The following is a 25,517-nucleotide window of genomic DNA, read 5'->3' as shown; positions in this document are numbered from 1 at the left end:
GTATTGTGCAAAAGTGTTTTATTTATATATATATAGATAGCGAGACAGAGAGAGAGAGAGAGAGAGAGAGAGAACGAGCGCGAGCTAGGTTGCCTAAGACTTTTGCACAGTACTGTATTTAATTGGCATTTTTTTTAATACCAATGGGGTGTACATAGTACTTTCAGTGGTAGAGACCAATCCACTTAATTCCTCCAGCATTTCCTTATACCCCAGAACCATTTCCCCACCCTCATTCTCTGAGGTGCCTAAGTTCACCTGGGCCTCTCTCTTCCTTAAAGAAGCGCTTATTGTCGGTTTTTGATTTCAACTTGCTCTTTTGTCATTATAATTTTTAAAATTCTTGCCAATTAGGAGTGAGTTGGTTCCAGCATATACTCTTCACAAATGTCTATGCCATATCAAAAACATATAATAAGCTTCCTAGTTCTGAAGACTACACTTCTATGATACTACTGTAGTTAGTAGCAAATGAGAATAAAATCACCTTTACAATAAGGATTCCAGACTTGTTTTAACAGATTACAGCTCACAGCAGGACTGAACATGAAATTTTGACTGCTATTACTGATATGATACAACTCTTGCCCTTTAACAGATGAAATTCCTGGACAGTCGTTCATTGCATTCAAACACACATCCTTTCAACAGCTGTCATTCAGGAAATGCCAATTTTAAAGATATGCTATGAAATAAAGTGAAATCCACTGCAGGGTAACTTCATAGAACTACAGAAATATTATTTTACTTCCATTAATTGAAATATTTTGCAAAGGCAAAAGGCATACATATTTTTTCTTTTTAAAATATTTAAATCATCCATGCAAAATTTTGTGCTGTCATTTTCTCTGTAAAAGCACAATACACTGCAGCTCACTGCTCCAATCCTGTTAAGTGACTGATTTTATTGAAGAATTCGCTATAAAAATTAAGGGTAGATTTTAGGATTGGATGGGAAGATACCATGCACTGAGAGCCGATGAGAGGGAGACTCTGACATAAAAACCAGAGACTTGGATGTGGGTTGGATGCAACAGGGGCTTTTTAAGAGTTAAGTTGAATGTAACTAGATGAATTAAACAGCATACAGTATGAGTTATTGGATAGAAATAGTAATCTATTTTCTCTGAAGGACTGTTTTCTTTATACAGTTCAGCACCTTTCAAACTGTAGATTGAAAATAAATACTTCCCTCAATCTAATCTGAAATTCTTAAAATGAACTATTTCCTCACAAGTGCTAGCTATGGTCGTGGACTGATAATTCACCTTTCAGTATAATGATAATGTTAAAGTAGAGGCTTGAATGAAATACTCTTTTATAAACAAATAATCTTACCCTGATGCATTCTTTGCTTTTAAGAAGCAATCTATGGGGTTCAACATTTGACAGTTCCAGATGTCTTGAGCTCTACTAGTGACAAATACAATTATCATCACTAATCAAGGATTGGAATTGTTAAGTGTATAGAGAGAAAGCAGGCTCTCACCTGAAAGTCTTTCTCTTCCAATAGTTCTTTTCTCCACCGGACAAGAAAGGCAGCACAAACGTACAGGTGGAAGTGAGAGAATCCTTCCGGTTCAGACTACAAGAAAAATGCATTGTTACTTATTCCCATTAAAAGCAAATTGCTCTGTAGTTCCCTCTTCATTGTCCAAAATTAGTATGGTGAAACAAAGAACAAACGCAAACATTTCATTTTATTCTTGCACACCTTGGATATGTGGGCTTTTCCTGCAGTTATACTTTGAAGCAGCAAGTGAGAGAGTGGGATCTGAACCAATATGAGGCAGCTAGGTTTAAGCAGAGTGGCTACTGTTGGAGGGCTGTTCGAGTTGGCCAGCATTAGAGTGGTCAAGTTTTGACTCATCAGACTTAGGTGAGAACTTGTTCCCCCAAGCTTCAGGCTCCTCAATACCCAGAGCCTGGACTGACACCAATTTACTGCCCTCTACTGTGTATGTTGTCTTGTCTATTATTTATTGTAATGCCTGCACTGTTTTGTGCACTTTATGCAGTCCTGGGTAGGCTTGTAGTCTAGTGTTGTTTTCACATAGTTCAGTGTAGTTTTTGTACTGTTTCATGTAGCACCATGGTCCTGAAAAACGTTGTCTCGTTTTTACTGTGTACTGTACCAGCAGTTATGGTCAAAATGACAATAAAAGTGACTTGACTTGACTTGAGAACAGTCGGAGGCTGTAAGTAACTTTCTAATAGGACTTCTCCTTCTCTGTCTATTAGTAAGTACATAATTAGTACGGTGAGAATGGATCCAGGGATAGTGGTATGTTCTTAGTGTGAGACGTGGGAACTTTGGAAGACCGTCAATCTCCCTGATAACCACATTTGCATGAAGTGCATTGAGCCGCAGTTCCTTAGAGACCATTAAGAAACTGGAGCTGCAGCTCAATGACCTTCATCAAATGAAAACGTGAAAGGTAGGAACTACAAGAAATGTGGTTACCCCCAAGTTGCAGGAGGCAGCTCCTGGGTGGCAGGCAGGAGAGAAAAGGGAACAATCATTGAGGGCAGAGTACACTATGACTGTTGCCCTCAATAATAAGTATACCACTTTGGATATTATTCGAGGAGATGACCTACTGGGGGAAGCTACAGAGACCAGGTTTCCGGCACTGAGTCTTGGTCTGCGTCTCGGAAGCGAAGCAGAGAGAGGAAGAATGCAATAATGATAGAGGATACCATAGTTAGAAGAGCAAACAGGAAATCCTGTGGACATGAAAAAGACACCTAGTTGGTATAGGTGGAGAAGCAGATAGTATTAAAGAATCATGAAGTCTGCAAAAGGATCTAGACAGATTGGGCAAAGCGGCAGTAGAAATACCATGTAGGGAAGTGTATGGTCATGCACTTAGATAGAAGGAATAAAGGCATGGACTATTTTCTAACCAGAAATCAGAGGTGCAAAGGATCTTGGAAGTTCTCATATAGGATTCCCTAATGGTTAGCTTGCAGGTTGAGTTGGTAGTAAGGGAGGCAAATGCAATGCTAGCATTCATTTTGAGAGATCTAGAATATAAATGCAATGATGTGTTGCTGAGGCTTTATAAGGCATTGTCCTGACTGCACTTTGAGTATTGTATGCAGTGTTTGACCCCTTATCTAAGAAGGTACAGAGGAGATTCACAAGAATTATTCCAGAAATAAAAGGGTTAATGTATGAAGAGTGTTTGATAGCTGAAGCCCTGTACTCACTGTAATTTAGAAGAATTGGCGGGGGAAGAGGGGGAATCTCATTGAAACCTCTCAAATATTGAAACAACTAGATAGAGTGGATGTGGAGAAGTTGTTTCCCGAGGTGAGAGAGTCTAGGACCAGAGAGCACAGCCTCAGAATACAGCATGTCCCATTAGAACCAAGATAAAGAACTGCTTTTGAATCTGTGGAATTCTTTGCCACAGATGATTGTGCAGGTCAAGTCATGGAGTATATTTAAAGCAGAGGTAGGTAGGTTGTGGATTAATCAGAGGATGAAAGGTTATCGGGAGAAGGCAGGAGAATGGGGTTAAGTGAGATAATAAATCAGCCATGATGGAATGGTGATGCAGACTCAATGGGGCAAATGGCCTAATTCTGTTCCTATCTTCTGGTCTCATAAACTTTTTATCCAGTTCATGCAGCTAATCTCAGATACTCACGACTGCACCTACAGATAAAGGTTGAAAAGTTTGGTAAAATGACTTGATACTAAAACAAAATAATACTCTGTATAATACATGACAGTTTCAGTATTGAATATCTGCACTGCAGTCATAAGCGTGTTCAGTATCACCAAGATGCTGAATCCAAATAAAGCAATGCCAGGATAGTAAACAACTACGGGCATCACCTAACAATAAACATTATTTTAAACCATCAAGGTAATGAATATCTAAAAGATGCACATTTAGTTTTTGGAGAGAGCTTTGCATTGTTTTAAATAATGCTTTTAACCATTTAATTTAATGAATTCTACAAACTCAGTGCTATTACCTGAAAAAAATCAGAACTGAAGATCAAGAAAATACTGTAACATGGTAAAACCTGCCAGCAGCCCCTCATCCTTAAACCCAAACAGGTGCAACCTTAAAATGGATAGTTTAATAAAGAGATCACTCTTTAAATTAAGCCTTGAATTAATTTGGGAAAAGAAGTAATGACATATCTAACTACTTTTTGCATCTTTGTACTGAACTATGAAGCAGTTAGTTTTATTTTGGTCTTCAAACAATGATTTTGAGCCAGTCTCGTCAGTCATTATCAATTTACTTCAAATCTCAATATTCAACTGAAAAATGTTGAAATGAAAACAAATAGCAAGTTTGATGAAACACGCCAAATCGCAGCAAGTTTAAAAATTCTCGAGTCTCCACACATCATTGGTGAAACAAATTATCATGTATTTTAACAAATATTATAAAATAAGTTTCCTAAATGTTTCTGTATCTTTGGGGGTGGGGGTGGAAATGCTACCCTTTAAAGAAAGTCAATTGCAAGAAAAATCAGCATACCATTGAAGCAGGGATTCCCAAACATTTTTATGCCATGTACCCCTATCATTGACTGAGCTTCCGTGAACCCCAGGCTGGGAACCCCTCCACTAAAGAGTTGAGATTAAGCATTGTTCTCATTTGTCTCGGGTAGAACCGTGCTGTTGTTGGTTATAAGGTTGAAACTGAGATAGATGTCAAAGAATCAACTGTATCATCAGTCATAAACAGTGCCGTCTTACTGAGCGAATTAACCTCTCCACAGATCTGCTCTAATAATTAGTAGATCCACAGAAGGAGAAATCAATTTAATGCAATTATATCAGCCTTTTGTGTACCATTAGTCAATCTGTATCTGAAAAGGAATGAGATGGTTAACATTTTGATAGACAGACTTTATACAGGAATGAAAAGGAAAAGGAAGGCAAATTATTTTTAAGATCTGACTAATAAAAAAAAAGTGAAAGCAGATTTAAGATCAGTCAAAGAAGGTAAATACAGCACAAAAGTTGCCAGTGGCTACAACAGACAAATATGTGTCCTATCACCAACTTGCCTGATTTTACAATCCTGCAAATATTTTCAAGTGAATATCCAACCCCCTTTGAAGACTGGTCCTAAATGTGCTTCGGCATGCCTTTCAACCACAGCATTGCTGATCAGTAAACATTGCCTGAGAGGAAAATATCCAATTTTCCTTTAATATCTTCTGCAATAAATTATTTTTTTTAAAAAGCTAACTGAAATTCTTACATCTTAAACATAAATCAAATGAGTCAGTTATGACAAGCCATGCAAAACACAGTGTAGAATAAAACAAATGCCTAAGTGGGATAGAAAATAAGACATTCTGGAGGGAGAAGAGGGAAGAGATAGCAAATAAATCCCAATTTAAAGTTAGTAAGAAGTAGTGCACCTACAAAGCCTGTTCTGGAATTACACATTGAATTAAGTTAAAGAAGAATTCATCCTGAAAGACAGAAAAAATACTAGCTTGGGAACCTCACTGGTCCCTTCATCATTCAACAAAACATCCAGCTACCAGCCTTGCTAGTACTCTGAGATAAAGCATGAAACAAATGCTAAAGAACACCTATGTAATTTAGCAACTATAATATTGCTAGAAAAGTTTTCATACATTAGCTTCCATTCAGGTCACACACTAACTCTCATTGTACAAAATTTTCCATAGAATATTCAAAGCTTCTACTAAATGGCTGATAGTGCAAAAATTCTCAGATAACTAAAGCACCAATTAGAGCAACACAGGAGCAAACAACAAAAATGAGTAGCTGTTTATGTTTTACAGAGGAAGCTTAATCTTCACAATTGAAACTCACATAGAACCCCCTGCAGATATTGTAACTTCAAACTTCTTTAATGAGCATATTATCCCAAATCCTTTCCAAAATTCAATGGCTAAGATCATAAAGTGAACATGCTTTATATAAAAATATAGAATTAAATCATAAACTGCTACTTCTGTGCAAAAGCTAATGCTGATATTGGCCCCATTTCTGTGGGATAATGATGGCCAAACTGCATTTAGACTAGTTATCTTGTGTAATTGATTGGAGCATCAGGATCTCCACGACTTACATGCAAATACACAAATCTTGTTGCTTGGAGTGATTAATCACAGGGCAGCAGACTGTGCTATGGCCCTCAATATCGTCCAACCAGAGCAAGCATAGTAAGAGCAAGAAGAGAGTTTGGGAAATGCAACAAAGACGCTTCCAAACTCTGTCAATTACAGTATGTGGAATCCTGGTTAAATGAAAAATGAGTAATCTAAGTCCTGTTCCCTGCAACTTAGTGCACACCAGAGGTTCCCAACCTTTTTTATGCCATGCACCAATATCATTAAGCAAGGGATCCGTGGACCCCTGGTTGGGAACCCCTACACTGTTCCACTCACCCAGTTTCTCCACTTACAATCCATCTTTTCTGACAGCTCCAGTGCTTTCAAAATCATTCACTTATTCTTAACCATAGTTTCCCATCCACTACAAATGAAAGTATTTTCAAGCACATCTGTTTGTTTAGGACTTTCTATTCCCTGGTTTCCCTTGTCTTCACCATCAGCCTCCGCATTCAATGGATCAATTTCTATAACTTCCACTACTTACAGCATTATTCTACCATGAAAAACTTGTTTCCCATCACCCTACACATAACCTTCAGCATTGCATAGGGTCCATTTCCTATGTGATTCCATTGCTTGCTCTTCCATCTCCTTGCATGCAACACCTGCCCTTTCACTTGTTCCCTTCCCTTTCAGTGATCCAAAACACCCAGGCTAGAAAAAGCAACAGCTTTAATTCCCCAATCTACTTCCATGGGAACTATAAATCTCATTTTCATAGTCTTTAATACTCAACCATTTCAATAATCAATCTGTATCATAATTTACAACTTTTTGATGAAAGGTCATCATCTGCAGCAAAAATACTGTTTTTCTCCACACAATTGATGAATGGTAAGCGTAATAGTTTCATCATTTTTATTTCAGATTTCCAGCATGAGGAGTGTTTTTATCCAATGTTCAATTCTGATAATACTAAGGGCCCTGCACATGCAGTGCTCCTGATAAATGTCCCTGACGGATAGTAGGAAGACCCCTATGATCCTCTCAGCCATTCTCACAGTACTTTGGGACCGATACTCGGCTGCTCCATACCAGATGGAGATGCGACGTGTCTGGATGCTTTCAATGGTGTTTCTATAAAATGCAGTTAAGACTGGGGGGCGGGGGAGCCTCGCTTGCCTCCATCTCCTTAGGAAGTGGGGACACTGCTGTGCCTTCATCATAATTATTTTTAACTTTAATAGAAAGTCCAGGCTTCCTCATTTATTTTTAAACAATCAGTTACATGTGTGAAAAATTGCTGGCAGATCTATATGGAACAGATGGAATTTCTCAGAAAAATCTGGCCCTGAACTAACATGACACCTCTTGCAGTTTCTTTCACAAATATATCAAGGCAGCATTAAAAACACCCCATTTTTTCCACCAGTGTGTCTCACAGGTCACAGTAAAATAGCCAATGCTTCCAACAGTAAAGCATCATAAGGTTTCGAAGATATCGATAAACAAATGATCTGCCAGAAGAAGTGTTTGAGGCAGGTAGAATAGGATCATTTAAGAAGCACTCGGATAGGGAGATGGAGGTGCGGGGCTTAGAGGGGTATGGGATCAGTGCAAGAAACTGGGATGAGCTGGTTGGATACTGTGGTCAGGATGGGCTTAGTAAGCTGAAGGATCTGCATCCATGCTGTACTGCTCTATGATTCTGTTAGAAAAAAAACATAATTTTGCCCAATTTCACAAGTAATGCGATTTTACAAACATTATTTTTTTTACTTTAAGTAGTCATCACAGAGAAACTATACAGAAACATCACAACCTCGAATACTGACATGAACAAGAATTAAAAAATGCAGAGCTGGAAATCTGCAACAAAGTGTACAAGTAATCAGGAGATCAATCTGGAATTGTAGAAAGAGACAAGAGTTCAGATGAATGATCTTCAATCTGAAACATTAACTGCACCTTTGCAAAGAAATTGACCTAACTACTTCCGGTATTTCATTTTTCTTCCCAACACAATCTATTACTGACAGAAAGTGAAATTGATCGGACTTGCTTCCATCTTCATTATTATTTTGAGTACTTAAGTACAATCTCTTCAAACTCAAGATAAAAATTAATTTTAAAGTAATGATTGCATGTTGAGGACAATGATCATAAAAACAAGATTTTCTTTTTGAAATGAAGCATGAATACCATGCCTTCATGCAAAGAATTTACATGAAATATTTTGGAAAATGGTTAATTTCACAGTTCAGTCCTATGAGCAATTAGATTGATTATTTCTACCCCCATTAAATATTTCTGCTGTTCATATCATATGGAATCCACATTGTGCAGTTTTTTAAAAATCTTTGACCACCCAATTTTCTCCACTTAAACCACTTTGTCACAAAAGATTATGCATTTTAAATTTCTGCAGTCTGGTTGCTTGTCAAATGCATTTGTTTTTTCTACATTTATGACAATTGATATGTTTCTTTTCTCCCAGCAAATATTAAAAGATATGCATCAGATTACATCAGAAAGTGGTATTTTAATCATCCAAAATGAACAATCTCGTTAACAAAGTTATGCAGCAATTCTTCTGCTGTGGGATAAACGGAACAATAATTCATCCAAGTCTTGTGTTGCATTATTTATGTTAACTGAAAAAGGAGCGTAAATGTTCTTCTTTGGTCTTGCACTATACAGCTGAAAAACAGAAGATACAATGTCTTTTAAAAAGACTTATTTTACTCTGACAGAGTTGTCACTGCCTTCTGAAGTGATGTGCATAGATGTATGGTAGATAACCGGCAACTAATTAAGGCTGAAAGTCAAGATAAAAAAAACCCAGACTTGGAATCATAAAGGTAGAAACCTCATTCAGAATAACTTGGAAGCTTTAGTAGAAGCTAAACCATTTAAAAATCAAATAAGTTACTGTATTTATCAGTTACATGCTCAACATTTAGAGCCCTTGCAGATAAGGGGCATCTTAACTTTTGGAGACGATTATGAAATGATAGCAGATCTAACACACGTATGTAACACAGAAGAACACAATAGCATTCACAAAAAAACACAATAACAAAGACCAATAAACATCAAATGTGCAAAAGAGAACAAATCATACAAATTACCAAAAAAAGTAAACAAATAATACTAAGAACATAAACTGCAGAGCCCTGAAAGTGAGTCCACAGGCTGCAGAGTCAGTTCAGTCCTGAAGTAAGTGAAGGTGGTCCAGGAACCCGAGGACCACTGGGCAACAACTGCTCTTGAAACTGGCGGCATGGGGCCCAAGACTCCTGCACCTCCTGCCTGATGGTCATAGTGAAGAGAGGAAGATGAGTTAAACAGGCAAACTTGGTGGTCTCCGGTAGTGTATCTTGGCCAGCACAGAATAGTGGGGTTGAACATCAGTTTGTTTTCCACTCTTGGACCCCAACGCTTTAATCCAGCTTGAAGTCCATCCCAGCCATCTCTTCCGCAATTACAGCTTAACTTTCTCTTCTTCACAATGCCATACCTGCATTCTTGAGAACAAACCTTGCCAAATCCTTTAGGAGATCATAAAATCACTAGCTTGTTTAGAAAGTTTGAAAGTATGTTTCTTAAAGGGAAACTACAAGCTGCAGATTGCAGTGATCACAGTTCAGAAGAAGCACTCACTCAGTGGCTATCCATGGCCTCCTTTATGGTTATGATGAGACAAAGCTCAACTTGAAAGAGCAACACTTTGTATTCCATCTGGGTAGTCTCCATCCTAATGGCATGACCATCAATTTCTCCAACTTCCAATAATTTCCCTCCTCTTCCCTCCTTCTCTCTTTTCCATTCCCCATTCTAGTTTCCTTCTCATTCATTTTCTTTTCCTCATCTGCCCATCACCTCAATCTCGTTCCCCTCTTCCATCTCTTTTTTTCCATGGTCCACTTTCCTCTGCTATCAACTCTGCCCTTCCAACTTCTTACTTCTTTCTCCCTCCCCTACCCACCAACCTTTCCCCTCGCCTGGTCTCACCTATCACCTGAAAACTTGTGCTCCTTCCCCACAACCCACCTCCCTTTTCTGGTTTCTGTCCCCTTCCTTTCGAATCCTAATGAAGGGTCAGAGCCCAAAATGTTAACCATCTATTTCATGTTCAGCACAGCTTTGTGGGCCGAAGGGCCTGAATTGTGCTGCAGGTTTTCTCTGTTTTTATTTCCCTCCTTAGGTGCTGCCTGGCCTGCTGAGTTCCTCCGGCAATTTGTGTTTTGCTCTGTCTAAAGGGTCTGATCCATGCTCTGTGGCTCTGACAATGACTATGACCTCAGATACACTCAACCAGTCATTGCATAAAACTGCAGATGAAAGCAAAATCTGGATTAACCTAATTTCACATGGTACTGCAGCAAACAAAATACAATTTCATATGAAAAACTAGTATATATAAAACAATGGACAACAAATTTTTTCACAAGTGTTGCTTGCTTAGAATTATGTTTATGATATACTGCTTGAAGCTGAACACAAATATAATTTCAGACTACTTGTATCACACAGGAATTTGAAGAAATAAACTTTTAATGAATATCATGGTTTTAATTTTCACCTAAGCTAAAACTCTTGTGTTGATGATTTTCATTTCTACTTAGTGTCTGAGGCTTCTCACTTAAGTGTCCAACAACAATCAGACAGCATTGATGGATTCCAGTTGCCCTGATACCATTTTTCCATGACCGCAATGTCCTGGTGAAACCTTTCATCATGCTCATCAATGACAGTGCCAAGACTTGCAGGGAAGAAGTCTAAATGGGAATGCTGAAAATTAATCTTCAGTGACATGTTCCACTTCATGGTTTTGTATGCTGGAAGTAGTTTGGTGTTCTATAGCAGCCAAGAAAATTTTCAACAACATCCTTGAATGCCTTCCATGCAATTTTCCCCGGTTCCACGAGAAGTTCTTCAAATTGCCTGTCATTGATGACCTGTTTGATTTATGGTCTAACAAAAATACTTTCCCTAATCTTGGCATCAGTTATTCTGGGAAACATCCATCTGAAATATCAAAATCCGACACGGAAATGTGTAGCCTTTCTAAAACCTGTCCTGCCATACAGCATCCGCCCTGCCTAAGCATGCCCAGGCATGCATGGCCATGAGAGAAAATTTTTCAGCTTACATTGTGGATGACATTTTAATTGACCTGAATTATGAACTGCAATAACAAATATAGGTAATTTCAAAAAACAAATGATGCATGATAGGGAAATTCGATAGTGATTTTCATGATCAGCAGCCCAAAATCCTTAAGTTGTATTCAAAAAATTCAAAGGAACATCTAAACAAGCCTGATGCATTTTGGAAACAAGGCCTGTGGACTGATGAAGTTAAAGTAGAACTTTTTGGCTGCAATGAGCAAAAAGATATGTTTCGAGAAACAAGGGTGCAGAATTTCATGAAAAGAACACCTCTCCAACTGTTAAGCACAAGGGTGGATTGATCATGCTTTGGGCTTGTGTTGCAGCCAGTGGCACAGGGAACATTTCACTGGTAGAGGGAAGAATGAATTCAATTAAATACCAGCAACTTCTGGAAGCAAACATCACACTGTCTGTAAAAAAAAACTGAAGGTGAAAAGAGGATGGTTTCTACAACAGGATAATGATCCTAAACACACCTCAAAATTCACAATGGACTAAATCAAGAGGCGCAAGCTGGAGGTTTTGAAATGGTCCTCACAGTCCCCCGACCTAAACGTCATCAAAAATCTGTGGATAGACCTTAAAAGAGCAGTGCATGCAAGACGGCCCAAGAATCTCACAGAACTAGAAGCCCTTTGCAAGGAAGAATGGGTGAAAATCCCCCAAACAAGAATTGAAAGACTCTTAGCTGGCTACAAAAAGTGTTTACAAGCTGTGATACTTGCCAAAGGGGGTGTTACTAAGAATTGACCATGCAGGGTGCCCAAACTTTTGCTTCAGGCCCTTTTCCTTTTTTGTTATTTTGAAACTGTAAAAGATGGAAATAAAAAATAATCTTGCTTAAAATATTAAAGAAATGTGTCATCTTTAACTTTATGCCTTTTGGAAATCAGGTCATCTTTTACTCAGTTAGCTATTCACAGTAACAGAAATTTTGACCAGGGGTGCCCAAACTTTTGCATGCCACTGTATTTGAAAACTAATTTTTGAGGGAATATGTGGGCAAGTGTTGTTACTGCAAATGTTAACACAATATTTGATCATGTACTTATTACTGTTTAATGTATAAATAACTTGAACAGTTCTAATTAATCAGCTTAGAAAAACAAAATTGCTTTCATCATAATTCCATTTTGTCAATGTCATTGATTGCCAATGAAGGTAACGGACCTTTCACTGTTTCACATTTGTTAAGATTCTTCAGATTTTCACAGAAAGAAAAAGCAACCTTACTTAGAAAATATTTATTGCCAAATGTTAAAATTCCCCATATCTTTCCAAAAATAAAATCATTATTATTATGGTATGATTCACCTGAAAGAAATTTCTATTTTGAATGAAATACTCTTCTCGATCAAATGAGTCCATGAGAAGCAATAATCTTTGACAATAAAGGTAATCTCTTGGCAATCTAGTTGTAATTTCCTGTTAGAATCATCTGTAAATGTATGTGTCATTAAGAAATTTGAAGATCTTATATCCAATATATTCTTAAAAAGCATTACCAAATGAATAACATTGTTTCCAATTTCAAATCAGAAATTAGGTATTTCTTCATTAAGCAAGCAACATAAAATTACATTTCAAATGTCACTTACTCAATGGTAGGATCTGTCACTGAGTAGGTGTCAAATGAGATTTCTAAAGAACATTATAAGTTTGGATGAGACACAGACTGATGCAAATGTAATGTGAATGGACAAATACCAACCAAATTAGATTCAATGTAACAAGGAAAAACAGATGAAGATACAAACTTTGTGGCCGTGTTATCTGATGTGACAGCATTGCTGCAATTAAGACAATGAAAATTATTTACCAGTTAAACTGATCACAAGGAGGCAATAGAGTTGATAGATCCTGAAATTTCGTGGTCACCTGTGCTCACTACTCCCTACCTACTACAGGCCTGCACATACCAAGCCCCAACAAACACAGAAGTTCTGGCTGGAACAGGCATCACAACAGCATGGCTGATGTTGATTGCAAAATATCCATTTCCTTTTGTCAGTCATCAGCAAATGAAGCCAGTTCAGAGTTGAGCTTCTGAACTGCCAGTACGACCTGGGATTTTTGCAGTGTGAACTGAAATCTCGAAGGAGCAGGACCGGTTGTAGCATGGTGTATACAGGCCAAACTGAGGTGGCAGGGCCTGGGCCGGAGAGCAAGGAACAAGCCAAAGTCTGACTGATTTAATTGCAGGGCTGTATTGGAAAAGTCGGGTATGGGCTGAATTGAGGTGGCGGGTCCAAGAGTTGAGAGTGCATCGAAGTGGCAGGGCCTGGGTCCAAGAGAGAGGAACGACCCGACGTTTACCAAATTTAAGTACCAGGCCAGATTGAAAAAGTCAGGGTGTTGGAGACAAGCCATTTCAACTCGCTGCTCTGCGAGGTTTACTCATCTCTGTGCTGAACTAAAGCCTACAACTAACAGGCTCCTGGATGGGCTGTGACTAGGTTCATGGCCATGGACTTACTTCTGTGAACTTTAGTTCTGAATGATATTTGCTTATTTTATTGTTTGCATGGTTTGTTTCTTTTTTTCTAAACATTGGGTGTTTGACCGTCTTTTTTTCAAAATGGATTCTATTGGGTTTCTTTGTTTTGTGGCGGCCTGAAAGGAGACAAAACTCAAGGATGTACATACTATACATACTTTGATAATAAATGTACTTTGAACTTTGAGGCAGCTCATGCCTACATGCAGCAGGACATAGACAACATTAAGACCTACACTGACAGGTGGCAAATAATAGATGTGCCATAAAAATAGCAGGCAGTGGCCACCTATAGAAAGAAAGAACCTACAAGAGGACGTCTGGATATTCTGAGGTTGCCATCGCCTAGAGTCCACTGTCGCTCTTTTAAGAGTGCGTGTGTCATAATTCAAAAGAATAATCAGCTGGAGTGGCCACATAAGCAGCAACCAAAAGAATGACATCTCCTGACTTCCCAAGAGCTTTCTACCATCTACAAGATACAACTCAAGAACGTGATGGAATATTGTTTGCATCCATAATGAGTTTTTATTAAGTCTGACATCATCCTGAATACAGCAACTCACTTGATTGTTGCTCAAGCATTAACCACCCAAAACATTCAGTCACTCTACCGCCAGAGCACGATAGCTTCAGAGTTGATACCTACTGCAGTTATTCACCAAGCCACAGTAAGTGCATGGGACCCCACCAACTGCACCTTTTCTGCTTGGTCACACACCATTCTCACTTGTAAATATTTTGGTGGTTCTTCATCATTTCTGGGTCTAAATCTTGGAACTCTTCACTCAACAGCAATATTTTGCCCACTGCAGTGTCAAGCATTCAAGGTTTGGAGATGTCAGAAACAGCCGGGAATGAAAAGGTAACAATCTCTCTACTTCAGATAGTGATGGACTATGAAGAATTTAAAGTTATTGACAATCATCTTGAATGTTACAAGATAAATGAGGATGCCATCATTGAAAGCATTGTATGAAGGCGGTCCATTCTCTGCACTAGGTGTCTGCACTAATTTTGTTCATTTATAATCAATCAAAATAGCACAGCAACATACATTGGATGAATTCCTCTGTCGATAACTATTACAAAAACTGTATTACAGTACAGTAGTGATATTGGTAGTATTCATTTAAATAGATAATTTGTTATTCACTTAAATAATACCTTTTTAATGATTTCCATGAAACTGGCTAATTGGGCCAAAATATACTGGTCCTGATATGTCCCAATTAACCAAACCCTCTGCATATATTCTGCTTATTGTATCAGCCTCTATTGAACATCAAGACTTCTTTAAATATACAGTTGTATAGGTGGAATTACAAATTTCTTCTCAGTCTTTACTTGGTATTCATGAAATATACAAAGCAAAATGCATGTTTAAAAATAAACTTTCTGCTTTAATGAGTGATAGTTTTGATTATTCTAAAGAATTGCAGTAAGAATGATGATCACTAAATGAAAGACGAAATTGAAATGGAACTTAAATTGATTGCCAACACACTCAGGTTTAAAATACATCTCAATGGAAATATATTTCAGAAGAAAGTAACAGAATATGGGCTATATAAAATCTAAAATTTAAAGTTTATTTCATAATTAATCCGAATTGTCTGCTGTTTTACATCTTGTCCAAAACCGTTCATTCTAATTAAATTTTTGAATGTGATTCAATATAAAAAAATTCACTTCTGCATTCCAAACTTATTGGTTGGAACAATTAAATTATGCAGTAGTTAAGCCCTTAACATTGAAAAAAAAATGCTTAAACATCCCTACAACATGAAGTAAAAGAATTTTTCATTTGTCTATATTTACTGGATTAAAATGTTATTTATAAACCATAGTGTATTACAACTGTTCCCAGTTGCCCAGTAAGTCAATAGGAAAAAGTAAACCAAGATTAGACTGTAATGAGTTGTACGCATTGAATTATTTGGAAATAGTAAAAGCTGTTCAGAGAAAATTTGGCTGGTCAAGTTACAGCTTTAATAAATTATTGTAGCTAATGAATATACAGCTTTTGAAAAGAAACTTGGTAGCATAATTCAAAATAATTCAACAATAAAAGACTTCCTGCTACAATGACAAAATGAACAGCTCCCAGCAGTAATGTGTTTAAACTCAAGGCTTGAAATCATGACTGAGAATGAAGTGAAAAGATTGCCTGCATATAGCACTGTGAGATTGGTAGGATAAAGAGGCTGGTACATTATAGATGGAACCAGATAGCAAGCAGATAAATGATAAATAGAACCAACTGAGTGATGGAGGGAATGGGAGGGAGTAACAAAGTGACAAGAAAACTAGGAGAAAAGGTAAATGTGTATATGGGAGAACACCTGAACTGTGGTTTACATGAAATTAGAAAATTCACCTGTTTGTAAGCTACATTTTGTAAAGCCACTGTGCTACTTTCCACAGCTAGTGTATAACATTTTAACTTACGGTTTAAGGTCGCGCTACTGAAGCTGGATGACAGTTTACTGGTAAATCATAAAGCAAGAAATACGATTAAATACTTTATTAATATAAACACTTTTCCAGTGGAAAACTGTGGTAAACTAACACCACAAACAATGAAGAAGCAAGTGAAGGCGAGACTGACTTGAGGGTCGAGGCCTGTGGATACGATGCAAAGTTGGAGCCTGGTCAAGGCACATTTGAGATGGAGTAAGAGTTGGAGCGGGCACAGAGGAGTTGGATCAGAGACCATCCACCTAAACCGAGAACAAGGTTCAATCAATCTGAGCACCCGGCCGATTTGGGAAGGTCAGATAAGGGCCGGAACGTGGTGGCGGGGTCCAGGCCCAGAACGTACCGATGTAGTGGGGTACATCAGGTCCTAGTGTGGGGGGGATGACTCGGAGTTTGGACAAGTTAAATACCAGCCCAGATAGACTGAAACGGCAGGGCGCCAGGACTGGAAACAAGGGTCAGGCCACTTGCTGCTCCACGATGTTTACACTGCTCTCTGCAAGCCGTGGCGCTGAGGCTATGCCCTGCTATGGTTGCTAGGGGCTTCGTGTCTGTGAGCCTTACTACGATTTGCCCCGCTGTGTGATGAACTGAAGCTGAGGCTATAGGCCTTCCCTGGCTGTACCAGGCTTCATGTCTATGGACTCACTTTAGTTCTAAATGCTGTTGCTTGCTTTTATTGTTTGCGTGATTTGAGATTCTTTTTCTTCTCTCTCTCTCTCTCTTCCACTCTCCCCCCCCCCCCCCCCCATTGGGTGTTGGTCTTTGTTTAAAATTGGGTTATTTTGAGTTTCTTGTTGTATGGCTGCCTGTAAGCAAATGAACCTCAAGATTGTATAATTTATACATACTTAGATAATAAATGTACTTCGAACTTTGAACTCTCCTTCCCTTTCCCACATCAAGCTATCTTTCCTCTGCCTGAGCTATTATTATTGGTGTGATTTACGGATTGGATTTGTTGTTAGAGGATCCTGCACCTCATGTCATCTGTATTTCTATGTTTTGATTACTCATCTTTTTTATTGCCATTCTGCGCGATATTGATCTGGGCGGACTGGCTCTGCAATCAATGCACAGCCCAGCACTAAGTTAAACGGAACTGAACTAAACTGAACATTCCTAGAATCATTCAAGACCTCTACAGTTTTATATTTAATATTCTGTGTGTTATTGCTCTTTTTATGCTGTTTGTGTGATTTGGTTTTTTTTGCACATTGGCCGTTTAATGTTTTCTTTGAATGGGTTCCATGATGTTTCATTGTTTCATGGCTGTCTGCGGGAATATAAATCTCAGGGTTGTATATTGCATACATACTGTGACTTTGAGAAGAACATCTTGTGTTTCAGGTAATCTCTCCCTTCAGTGCTCTCCTCCCACACCGACTTCTGTCCGTCATTTAGTTTTTGCCTCCCTCTGTTCATCAATTCCATCTTTCCCATACCTGGTTCCACCATTCCATCATCCCTCCCCCCATTGGGCTCAAGCTATGACCTACCAGCAACTATCACAACCAATCCACAAACTCTTTACGTAACACTATGTAATAGCAACATTCCTGTTCCCTCTCAAACCTGATGCAGAGTCTCAACCAGGAATGTTGACCTCCATAGATACTGCAAGTTCTTTCAGCATTCTGCTTTGCTCTTTTGGTTCCAGCATCTGTAATTGTTTCTGTCTTAGTATCAGGGATGTTCTTTAGACTAGAATTGTACAAGGTTACAAAGAGAGGGAGGAGCTAATCAATGTGATTTCTGAAAACATGAGTGAGAATTTTAAAATAGAATTCTTGCTGGATTGAGAAACAATGTAGGTACGTCTGCATGGGGATGACAGCTAAATGGGACTGTGTGAGACTAACATAAAAAGTAGTCAATAACCATCAAAAACACAAGAGATGCTGCAGATGCTGGAAATCCAGAGCAACAGACACAAAATGCTGCAGGAACTCAGCAGGCCAGACACCATCCACAGAACAAACAGTCAACGTTTCAGGCTGAGTTCCTTCTTAAAGTCTAGAAAGCAAAGAGGAAGATGCCAGAATAAAAAGTGGGGGGGAGAGAAAGGAAGATACCTACAGGGTGATAGATGAAGCCAGGTGGGTGGGAAAGATAAAGGGCTAGATAAAAGGAATCTGATAGGAAAGGAGAGTGGATCATGGGAGAAAGGGAAGGAGGAGGGATACCCAGGGGAGGTGATAGCCAGGTGAGGATAAGAGGTAAGAGGCCAGAATGGGGAATAGAAGAAGAACGAAGGGGAAAGGAAAAATTATTTACCAGAAGGAGAAATCGATGCTCATGCCATCAGGTTTGAGGCTACCACAACGGAATATGAGGTGTTGCTCCTCCATCCTGAGAGTGGCCTCATCATGGCAAAAGAGTAGGCCATGGACTGAAATATTGGAACGGGAAATGGGAATAGGAATTAAAATGGTGGACACCAAGAAATTCCACTTTTGGCGGATGGAGCAGAGGTGCTCGACAAAGCGGTCCCCCAATTTACATTGGGTCTCACCAATCGGGAGCATTGGATACATTAGATGACCCCAGCAGATTTATAGGTGAAGCACTGCTACATCTGAAAGGACTGTTTGGGGCCCTGAGTGGAGGTGAGGGAGTAGGTGAATGGGTAGATGGAGCACTTTTGCCACGTGCAAGGACAAGTGCCCTGAGGGACATTGGTGGGGAGTGACTAGTGGACAAGGAATCATGAAGAGAACAATCCCTAGGGAAAGCAGAGAGTGAGGGAAGGAGGTAAAGGTATGTTGGTGTTAGGATCCTGATTCAGACGGCAGACATCACAGAGAATGCTGTGTTGGTTGCAGTGGCACAAGGAGTGGTAGATGAGGACAAGAGGAACTCTATCCCTGTTAAAATGGCTGGAAGATGGAATAAGTGCAGATGTCAGGGAAATGGAGGAGATAGAAGTGAGGATGGTGGAGGAAAGGAAATCCTGCTCTTTGAAGAAGGACTTCTCTCATGTACTGGAAAGGAAAGCTTCATCCTGGGAACAGGTGCAGTGAAGGTGAAGAAACTGAGAAAAGGAAAGAGCATTCTTACAGGAGACAGTGTGGGAAGAGGTATAGTCAAGATAGCCATGGGAATTAGTAAGTGTATGAAAGATGTCAGTAGACAACTTGCCTCTAGAGATGGAGACAGAGAGATCAAGAAAAGAGAGAGGGGTATCAGAAATAGACCACATGAATTTAAGGGCAGGGTGGAAGTTGGAGGCAAAGTTGATAAAATTGTTGCTCAGCAGTCATCAATGTAGCAGAGGAAGAACTGGGAAGCATTACCGAGGAAGGCTTGAAATGAAGACTGGTCTTTTAGCTAACGAAAAGGCAGGCACAGCAGGGGCCCATGCGGGTGCTTATGGCTACCTTTTGAGTTCAGAGAAAGTGGGAGGAGCCAAAGGAGAAATTGTTGAGGGTGAGGACCAATTCGACCTGATGGAGGGTGGTGGGAGAACTGGTTGAATCTTTTGTTGAGAAAGAAGTAGACAGCTTCAAGGCCTTCTTGATGGCTGATAGAATTGTACAGGGACTGAACATCCATTGTGCAATGAGGCAGTCAGGGTCAGGGAATAACTATCAAACTACTTAGTTGATAAATGACAGATTCAAAGAGTATCAATAGCAACACTGATTTTTTCTTCACAATAAGAGACAAAACACACCGCATGCACGCATACTGCTGGATGAAATCAAGAAATTAAGTATCTCTCTGATAAATATAAATCAGCATTGCACAAAACATTAACAGTGAATGTTAGAAATACTTTGTAGATCAATCAAGTTTGTCACAGTAGAAAAAAAACGATAAAGGTTAATGGAGTTCATGTTGTTAAACTGGGTCGTATTTTCAGTTTCTATGTTAACATTATCTCAATTTCTGAGACATATATTCAAGATATTACCTGATTAATATTTCTATATAACCTACTCTAAGGATACTATTTTGTACTGATTTTAATTTCTCACTCTTAGAACTATTCAGAATAATTCTTCCTATGAATTCACCTGAGGCATAGCATCAGCCACAATCTTACTGAATTCAGGGCAAGCTTGACTGACCTTCGCCTGCTTGTATTCTATATGTTATATTGTTAAAAAGACAATAAATTATTGGGAGCTGTCAGACAAAGCTCCTAAAAGGCAAGAACTTCACTAATGAAAAAAGTGTCTAAGGTACAAAACAAAAGAAGAAAAAAAACCATACACAGATCCTAGCAGCTGGGCATTAGCAAGAAGTGTGAAAGGTGTCCTCAGGAGCAAAATGGAATCTAATCATTTTATAAGTAAAGGAAATAATGGGTATATTTCAGTACAAGAGGAATACTGAATGCTATGCCTTCCAACAAAATTAGTGACCTGCCTCAACAATTATGTACTAAATTGTTATTGACTGTTTATCTGGTCAGTGAATTATACCCAATACTCGTCATTAGGGATCCAGAAAGTCATGAAGCACAGGATCCAGGGAAACTTGGCAGTGTGGATTCAGATTGGCGTGCCCACAGAAGGCAAGGTGGGGTAGCAGACAGAACATACTCTGCTTGGAAGTTGGTGACCAATGATAATCCCAGGGATCTGTTCTGGGACCCCTGCTCATTGTGATTATTATAAATGAAGGTGGGTTGGTAAGTCTATAGATGGTACAAATGTTGGTGGGATTGTGGATGGCTTAGAAGGCTGTTGTACGTTACAACGGAACACAGACAAGCTGGGCCCATAAGTGGCAGATGGAGTTCAATCCAGAAAAATGCGAATGCTTTGCTTTGTAAGGTTAAACCTGAAGGTGGAGTTCACGGTAAATGGCAGGATTCTTAGCAGTGTGGAGGAACAGAGAGATCTTGGGTTCCACGTTCAATGATCCTTCAAAGTTGCTGCCCAAGTTGATAGGGTGATTAAAGAGGTACATAGAGTGTTGGCCTTTATTAGTGGGAGATAGAGTAAGGTAATGTTGCAGCTATATAAATCTCTGGTTAGACTACACTTAGAGTACTGTATTCAGTTCTGGTCACTTCATATAGGAAGGATACAGAAGCTTTCAAGAGGGCATAGAGAGATTAGGGAATGCCTTATGTGAAAAGGTTGAGTCAATTAGGCTTTTCTCTTTGCAGCAAAGGAGGATGAGAGGTGACTTGATGAAGGTGCCCAATATAATAAGAAGCATAAATAGAGTGGACAGCCAGCATCTTTTTTCCCAGTTCAGCAGTATCTAATACCAGAGAACATCCTTTTAAGGTATGTGGAACAAGGTTTAGGGGAGATGTCAGAGATAGCTTGTTTTGAATACAGAGAATGGCAAATGTCTGGAATGAACTGCTGGGGCTACTGGTAGAGCCTGATACATTAGAGGCAATTAAGTCACTTAAGACACATGGATGAAAAAAAATGGAGAGTTGTGGGCTATGTAAGAGAGAAGAGCAAGATTGATTGTGGAGTAGGTTCAAAGGTCAGCACAACACCATAAGCAAAAGGCCCATACTGTGCTGTCCTATCATAAGTTCTATGTTTAATGGCTTACAGGTAACCAATTCTAAAAATCAAACAAGAGATTCTGCAGATGCCAGAAATGTTCAGCTAAACACAAAATGCTGGAGGAAATTAGCAAGACAGGCAGCATGAAGAAGGGAATAAATAGTTGTCATTTTGGGCTGAGATGCTTCATCAGGACTGGAAAGGAAGAGGGAAAAAACTTGCTTTTTTATTTTAAGAAAAACATGACAGATGATATATCATTTTGTCTGTTCACAGACTCTAGGTAAATTCTTTGCTGGAAGGCATCAAAATTGGTCTAAAGGTCAAAAGGAATCTAGAAGTCGTATATTCATAAATGTTGTTAATTTGCACATATGCCATGGAGTTTTATGAGAAATTAGCCTTATTAGTAGATCAGGGTGAATCCAGAAAATATAATTTACTTGATGTACTTCAAGGATGATTAGGTCTTAAAGAATTAATGGAAATGAGCTGGCAAAATTGGAAATTGGCTTAAAAACAGAAAACAAGGTTGATGAGAACTGGACAGCATTCTGCCTGAAACTAGCAAAACTTAATAGGATAATATTCTCAGTCCCCTGCTATTTGCATGATAAATTTATACAAGCTGAAACAGGCAATTGCAATGATCGAAACGTTATTGATGATGCCAAATGATGTATTCAAGAGAAATGAGTCAGTGTAAGAGTCCAGAGTTGAAAGAGAGGAGAACTGAGGAAAGGGAAAAATTGTTGAGAAGTGCAGCTGGGTGGGGAGAAGGTGCTAGTGAGGTAGAAGTAGGTCAGCTAAGGGAATGGGGTAAGATGTGTATGTGTGTGCATGTGTGCAAGCTCAACATCTATGCAGCTATTGCCTTGGCCTTTCTTTCTACTTTGTCTGCCAATTCATTGAGCAGCTGGTATCCAACAGTCACTCATGTTAAAGGAATTCATGCACAGACACCACTCACTCCTGAGAATTGCAGTGAATGAGAGAGAGTAGAAGCATTAAAGGCAATTTGAACACAGTGAATTTGAGTCAGCAATGACAGATCATTTCAAAGGACCTGTCCTGGGCTCAGCAGGTAAGTACAATTACAAAGAAATCACGACAGCGCCTCTACTTTCTTAGGAGCTTGCAAAGATTCAGCATGACATCTAAAACTTTGATGAACAGTATGTGGTGGAGAGTATATTAACTGGATGCATCACAGCCTGCTATGGAAACACCAAAGCCCTTGAGCAGAAAATCCTACAAAAAGTTGTGGATATGTCCCAGTCCATCGAGGATAAAGCCTCCTCATCATTGAGCATGTCTCTATGGAGCATTATCAAAGGAAATCAGCATACATCATTAGGGTCCTCCATCACCCAGGTCATGCTCTCTTCTTGCTGCTGCCATCAGAAACAGTTTACCACCCCTCCACCATCAGGCTCTTGAATCATTCAACTTCACTTTTCCAATCATTGAAATGTTCCCACAACCTATGGACTCACTTTCAAAGATTCCTTATTTCATGTTCTCAATATTTATCGCTTATTTATTTATTATTATTATTATTTCCTCTTTTTGTATTTGCAGTTTGTTGTCTTTTGCACACTGGTTGTATGTCTACAGGGTGTGGTCTCTTGTTGATTCTATTATGGTTCTTGGATTTATTATGTCTACCCCTAAGAAAATTAACCTCAGTTGTATATGGTGACATAGATATACTTTGATAATAAATTTACTTTGAACAGATGCTTATATATTTGAATAAACTGCAAGTACAAATTAGACTTGACCTCAAATTTTACTAAGATATTAGGATTACAATGCGAGGGAAAACTAAGGTCTGCAACCACCAAAGTAGCTGCTAAAATCACAAAAGTGATTAAGTGATTTTCATATTTATGACAGCACCAGAGATCCCTTTAGTTTGATGAGAGAAATAAAGTAATAAAGTACAGCCACTAAGGAAAATCAAAAGTTCAAAGTACATTTATTATCAAAGAATGTATACATTATATAACCTTGAGATTCATTTCCTTACAGGTAGCCATGAAACAAAGAAACCAAAAACAGCATAAAAAGACTGTCAAACACTCAATGTGCAGAGACAAAAAACAAATCATTCAAACAATACACACAAGCAAACAGCATTCCAACTTGAAGTCCATGAAGAGTTTGTCAACAGGCCCTTAGTTTAGTGCAGAGCAGAGCAGTGAGCTGAACTGCTCAACCCTCCCCTTGGGCCCCGACACCCTGGCCTTTTCAATCTGGTCTGGCACCTAAATTGTCATCCAAACAACAGTCTTTTCACTTCTGGGGATGGACTCCAACACTTTGATTTAACCTGTGCCCAACCTTTCCAATTCAGCCTGCCGTTTAATTTGATCAAACCACGGTCTTGCTTGCTCTCTGCAACTGGCCTGCTGCCTTGCCTTGGTTCTACCACACCAAATTGCCTCCAAGTCCAAAGGGAAGTTACAGACTATTGCTTGCGATGATCATTTGTCAGAAAAAGAGTGATTAACAAAGTATTTAGTTGTTTTCCTGGTTTCCTTAGCCACCAACAAGAAGACACTGAGATTCACCAGCACCATCTTAAACCGGAACTCCACTCCAGACAGAAGGCAATCTTCAGAAACTCACAGAACGTGTCACAAGTTACTGATCATAATGTTCTGATTTGTGAAAAATTTGTGAAATGTTTTGCCCCTCTAATACCCTTCAAAAATCTCCCTTTTCACCTTTAAACTGCTCAGGAATCCATGGGCTGTTCAAATAATATTGACCTCATACTCTGGTGCTTGGGAGAGAAATCAAAAAAAAATCAGATGGTGGATATCTGAAACAAAATCAGATTGAGTTGCTTTCCTCCCTTCTAGGGACTTTTCCCAATGAGATCCAATGCAAACTTAAGGAACAACATCAATTCCATATGGCACATAGTAGGCTTCTGAACTCAAGATTTTCCAACTTGAGCTAACGTCCTTCTCTCTTTCTTTATTGAAGATCTGAATATTTCTACTATCTATCATTCTGCCTCGGATTTTCTTCTTTTCCTTTTTTTCTTTTGTTGTATATTCTATCCTGCTGAGCACATTCCATAATCTTACCATTGGCAACACTTTATATGGAGAAGACCTTAACTGCCACATTTATAAATATGGTCTCACCCCATCAAAGATTTTACTCTTTGTTCTACTATCCCTCTTCTCTGCTAACTAAAACTAACTTGTTTTCTCTCTGCCCTAATTCTGATACATGATCCGAGGTACAAAAGGAAGTTTTCTTTCTCTAGCAGCTATCTGACTGAGTGCATTTGCCACTTTCTGCCTTTGTTTCACTTCAGATGCTACTCAGAACAATGAATTGTTTCTCTCCAGAATCAAGAATCCATGCATCAAGATTTTCTTTTAAAATGCTTCTGTCAGTTAAGGCAAAGTTGAAGCAGTGAAATGTCACACTACACCCATACCAGTCACTAAAGTACTCCTTTCACTCAAGGAACTGAACTATTCCTTCAATACAGCAGTGACTACACTTCAATAGAACTTCATTGTCTATGAAGAACTTTGAGATGATAGATGACCATGCCTTAAAGGCAGACTTGCTTTTTATACCTATTTGTAATGCCAATTTAAAAGTGTTTTAACTTTTTCCATAAAAGATAATACACCTAATCTAAATAAGTTAATTACTGTCTCCACATGTTCCATGTAACAAACAGCTATTAAATGTGCTTCCAATTCTACATCAATGTTTATGTCAAGACAAAAAATTAGTAACATCTAATTTGGTCAATTAACGATACATACAAGG

The 25,517-nt window shown here is 38.8% G+C and overlaps 1 protein-coding gene across 5 annotated transcripts in view; it reads right to left on the bottom strand.

The window, feature by feature from the left end:
- Positions 1-25,517, bottom strand: part of tbc1d22a (TBC1 domain family, member 22a) — a 274,507-nt gene that overhangs the window by 82,489 nt on the left and 166,501 nt on the right. For 4 of the 5 annotated variants that reach the window (XM_073066368.1, XM_073066364.1, XM_073066366.1 and 1 more), the window contains one exon: positions 1,490-1,585. The exons of the other annotated variant lie outside the window; for it this stretch is intronic. In XM_073066368.1, the coding sequence (XP_072922469.1) occupies positions 1,490-1,585 (96 nt within the window). The remainder of the gene's footprint in view (positions 1-1,489; positions 1,586-25,517) is intronic. 5 annotated transcript variants of the gene reach the window in all.

The sequence above is a fragment of the Hemitrygon akajei genome, chromosome 14, assembly GCF_048418815.1.
Source record: "Hemitrygon akajei chromosome 14, sHemAka1.3, whole genome shotgun sequence".
Taxonomy (NCBI): domain Eukaryota; kingdom Metazoa; phylum Chordata; class Chondrichthyes; order Myliobatiformes; family Dasyatidae; genus Hemitrygon; species Hemitrygon akajei.
This window is presented reverse-complemented; position numbering and strand designations above follow the sequence as displayed.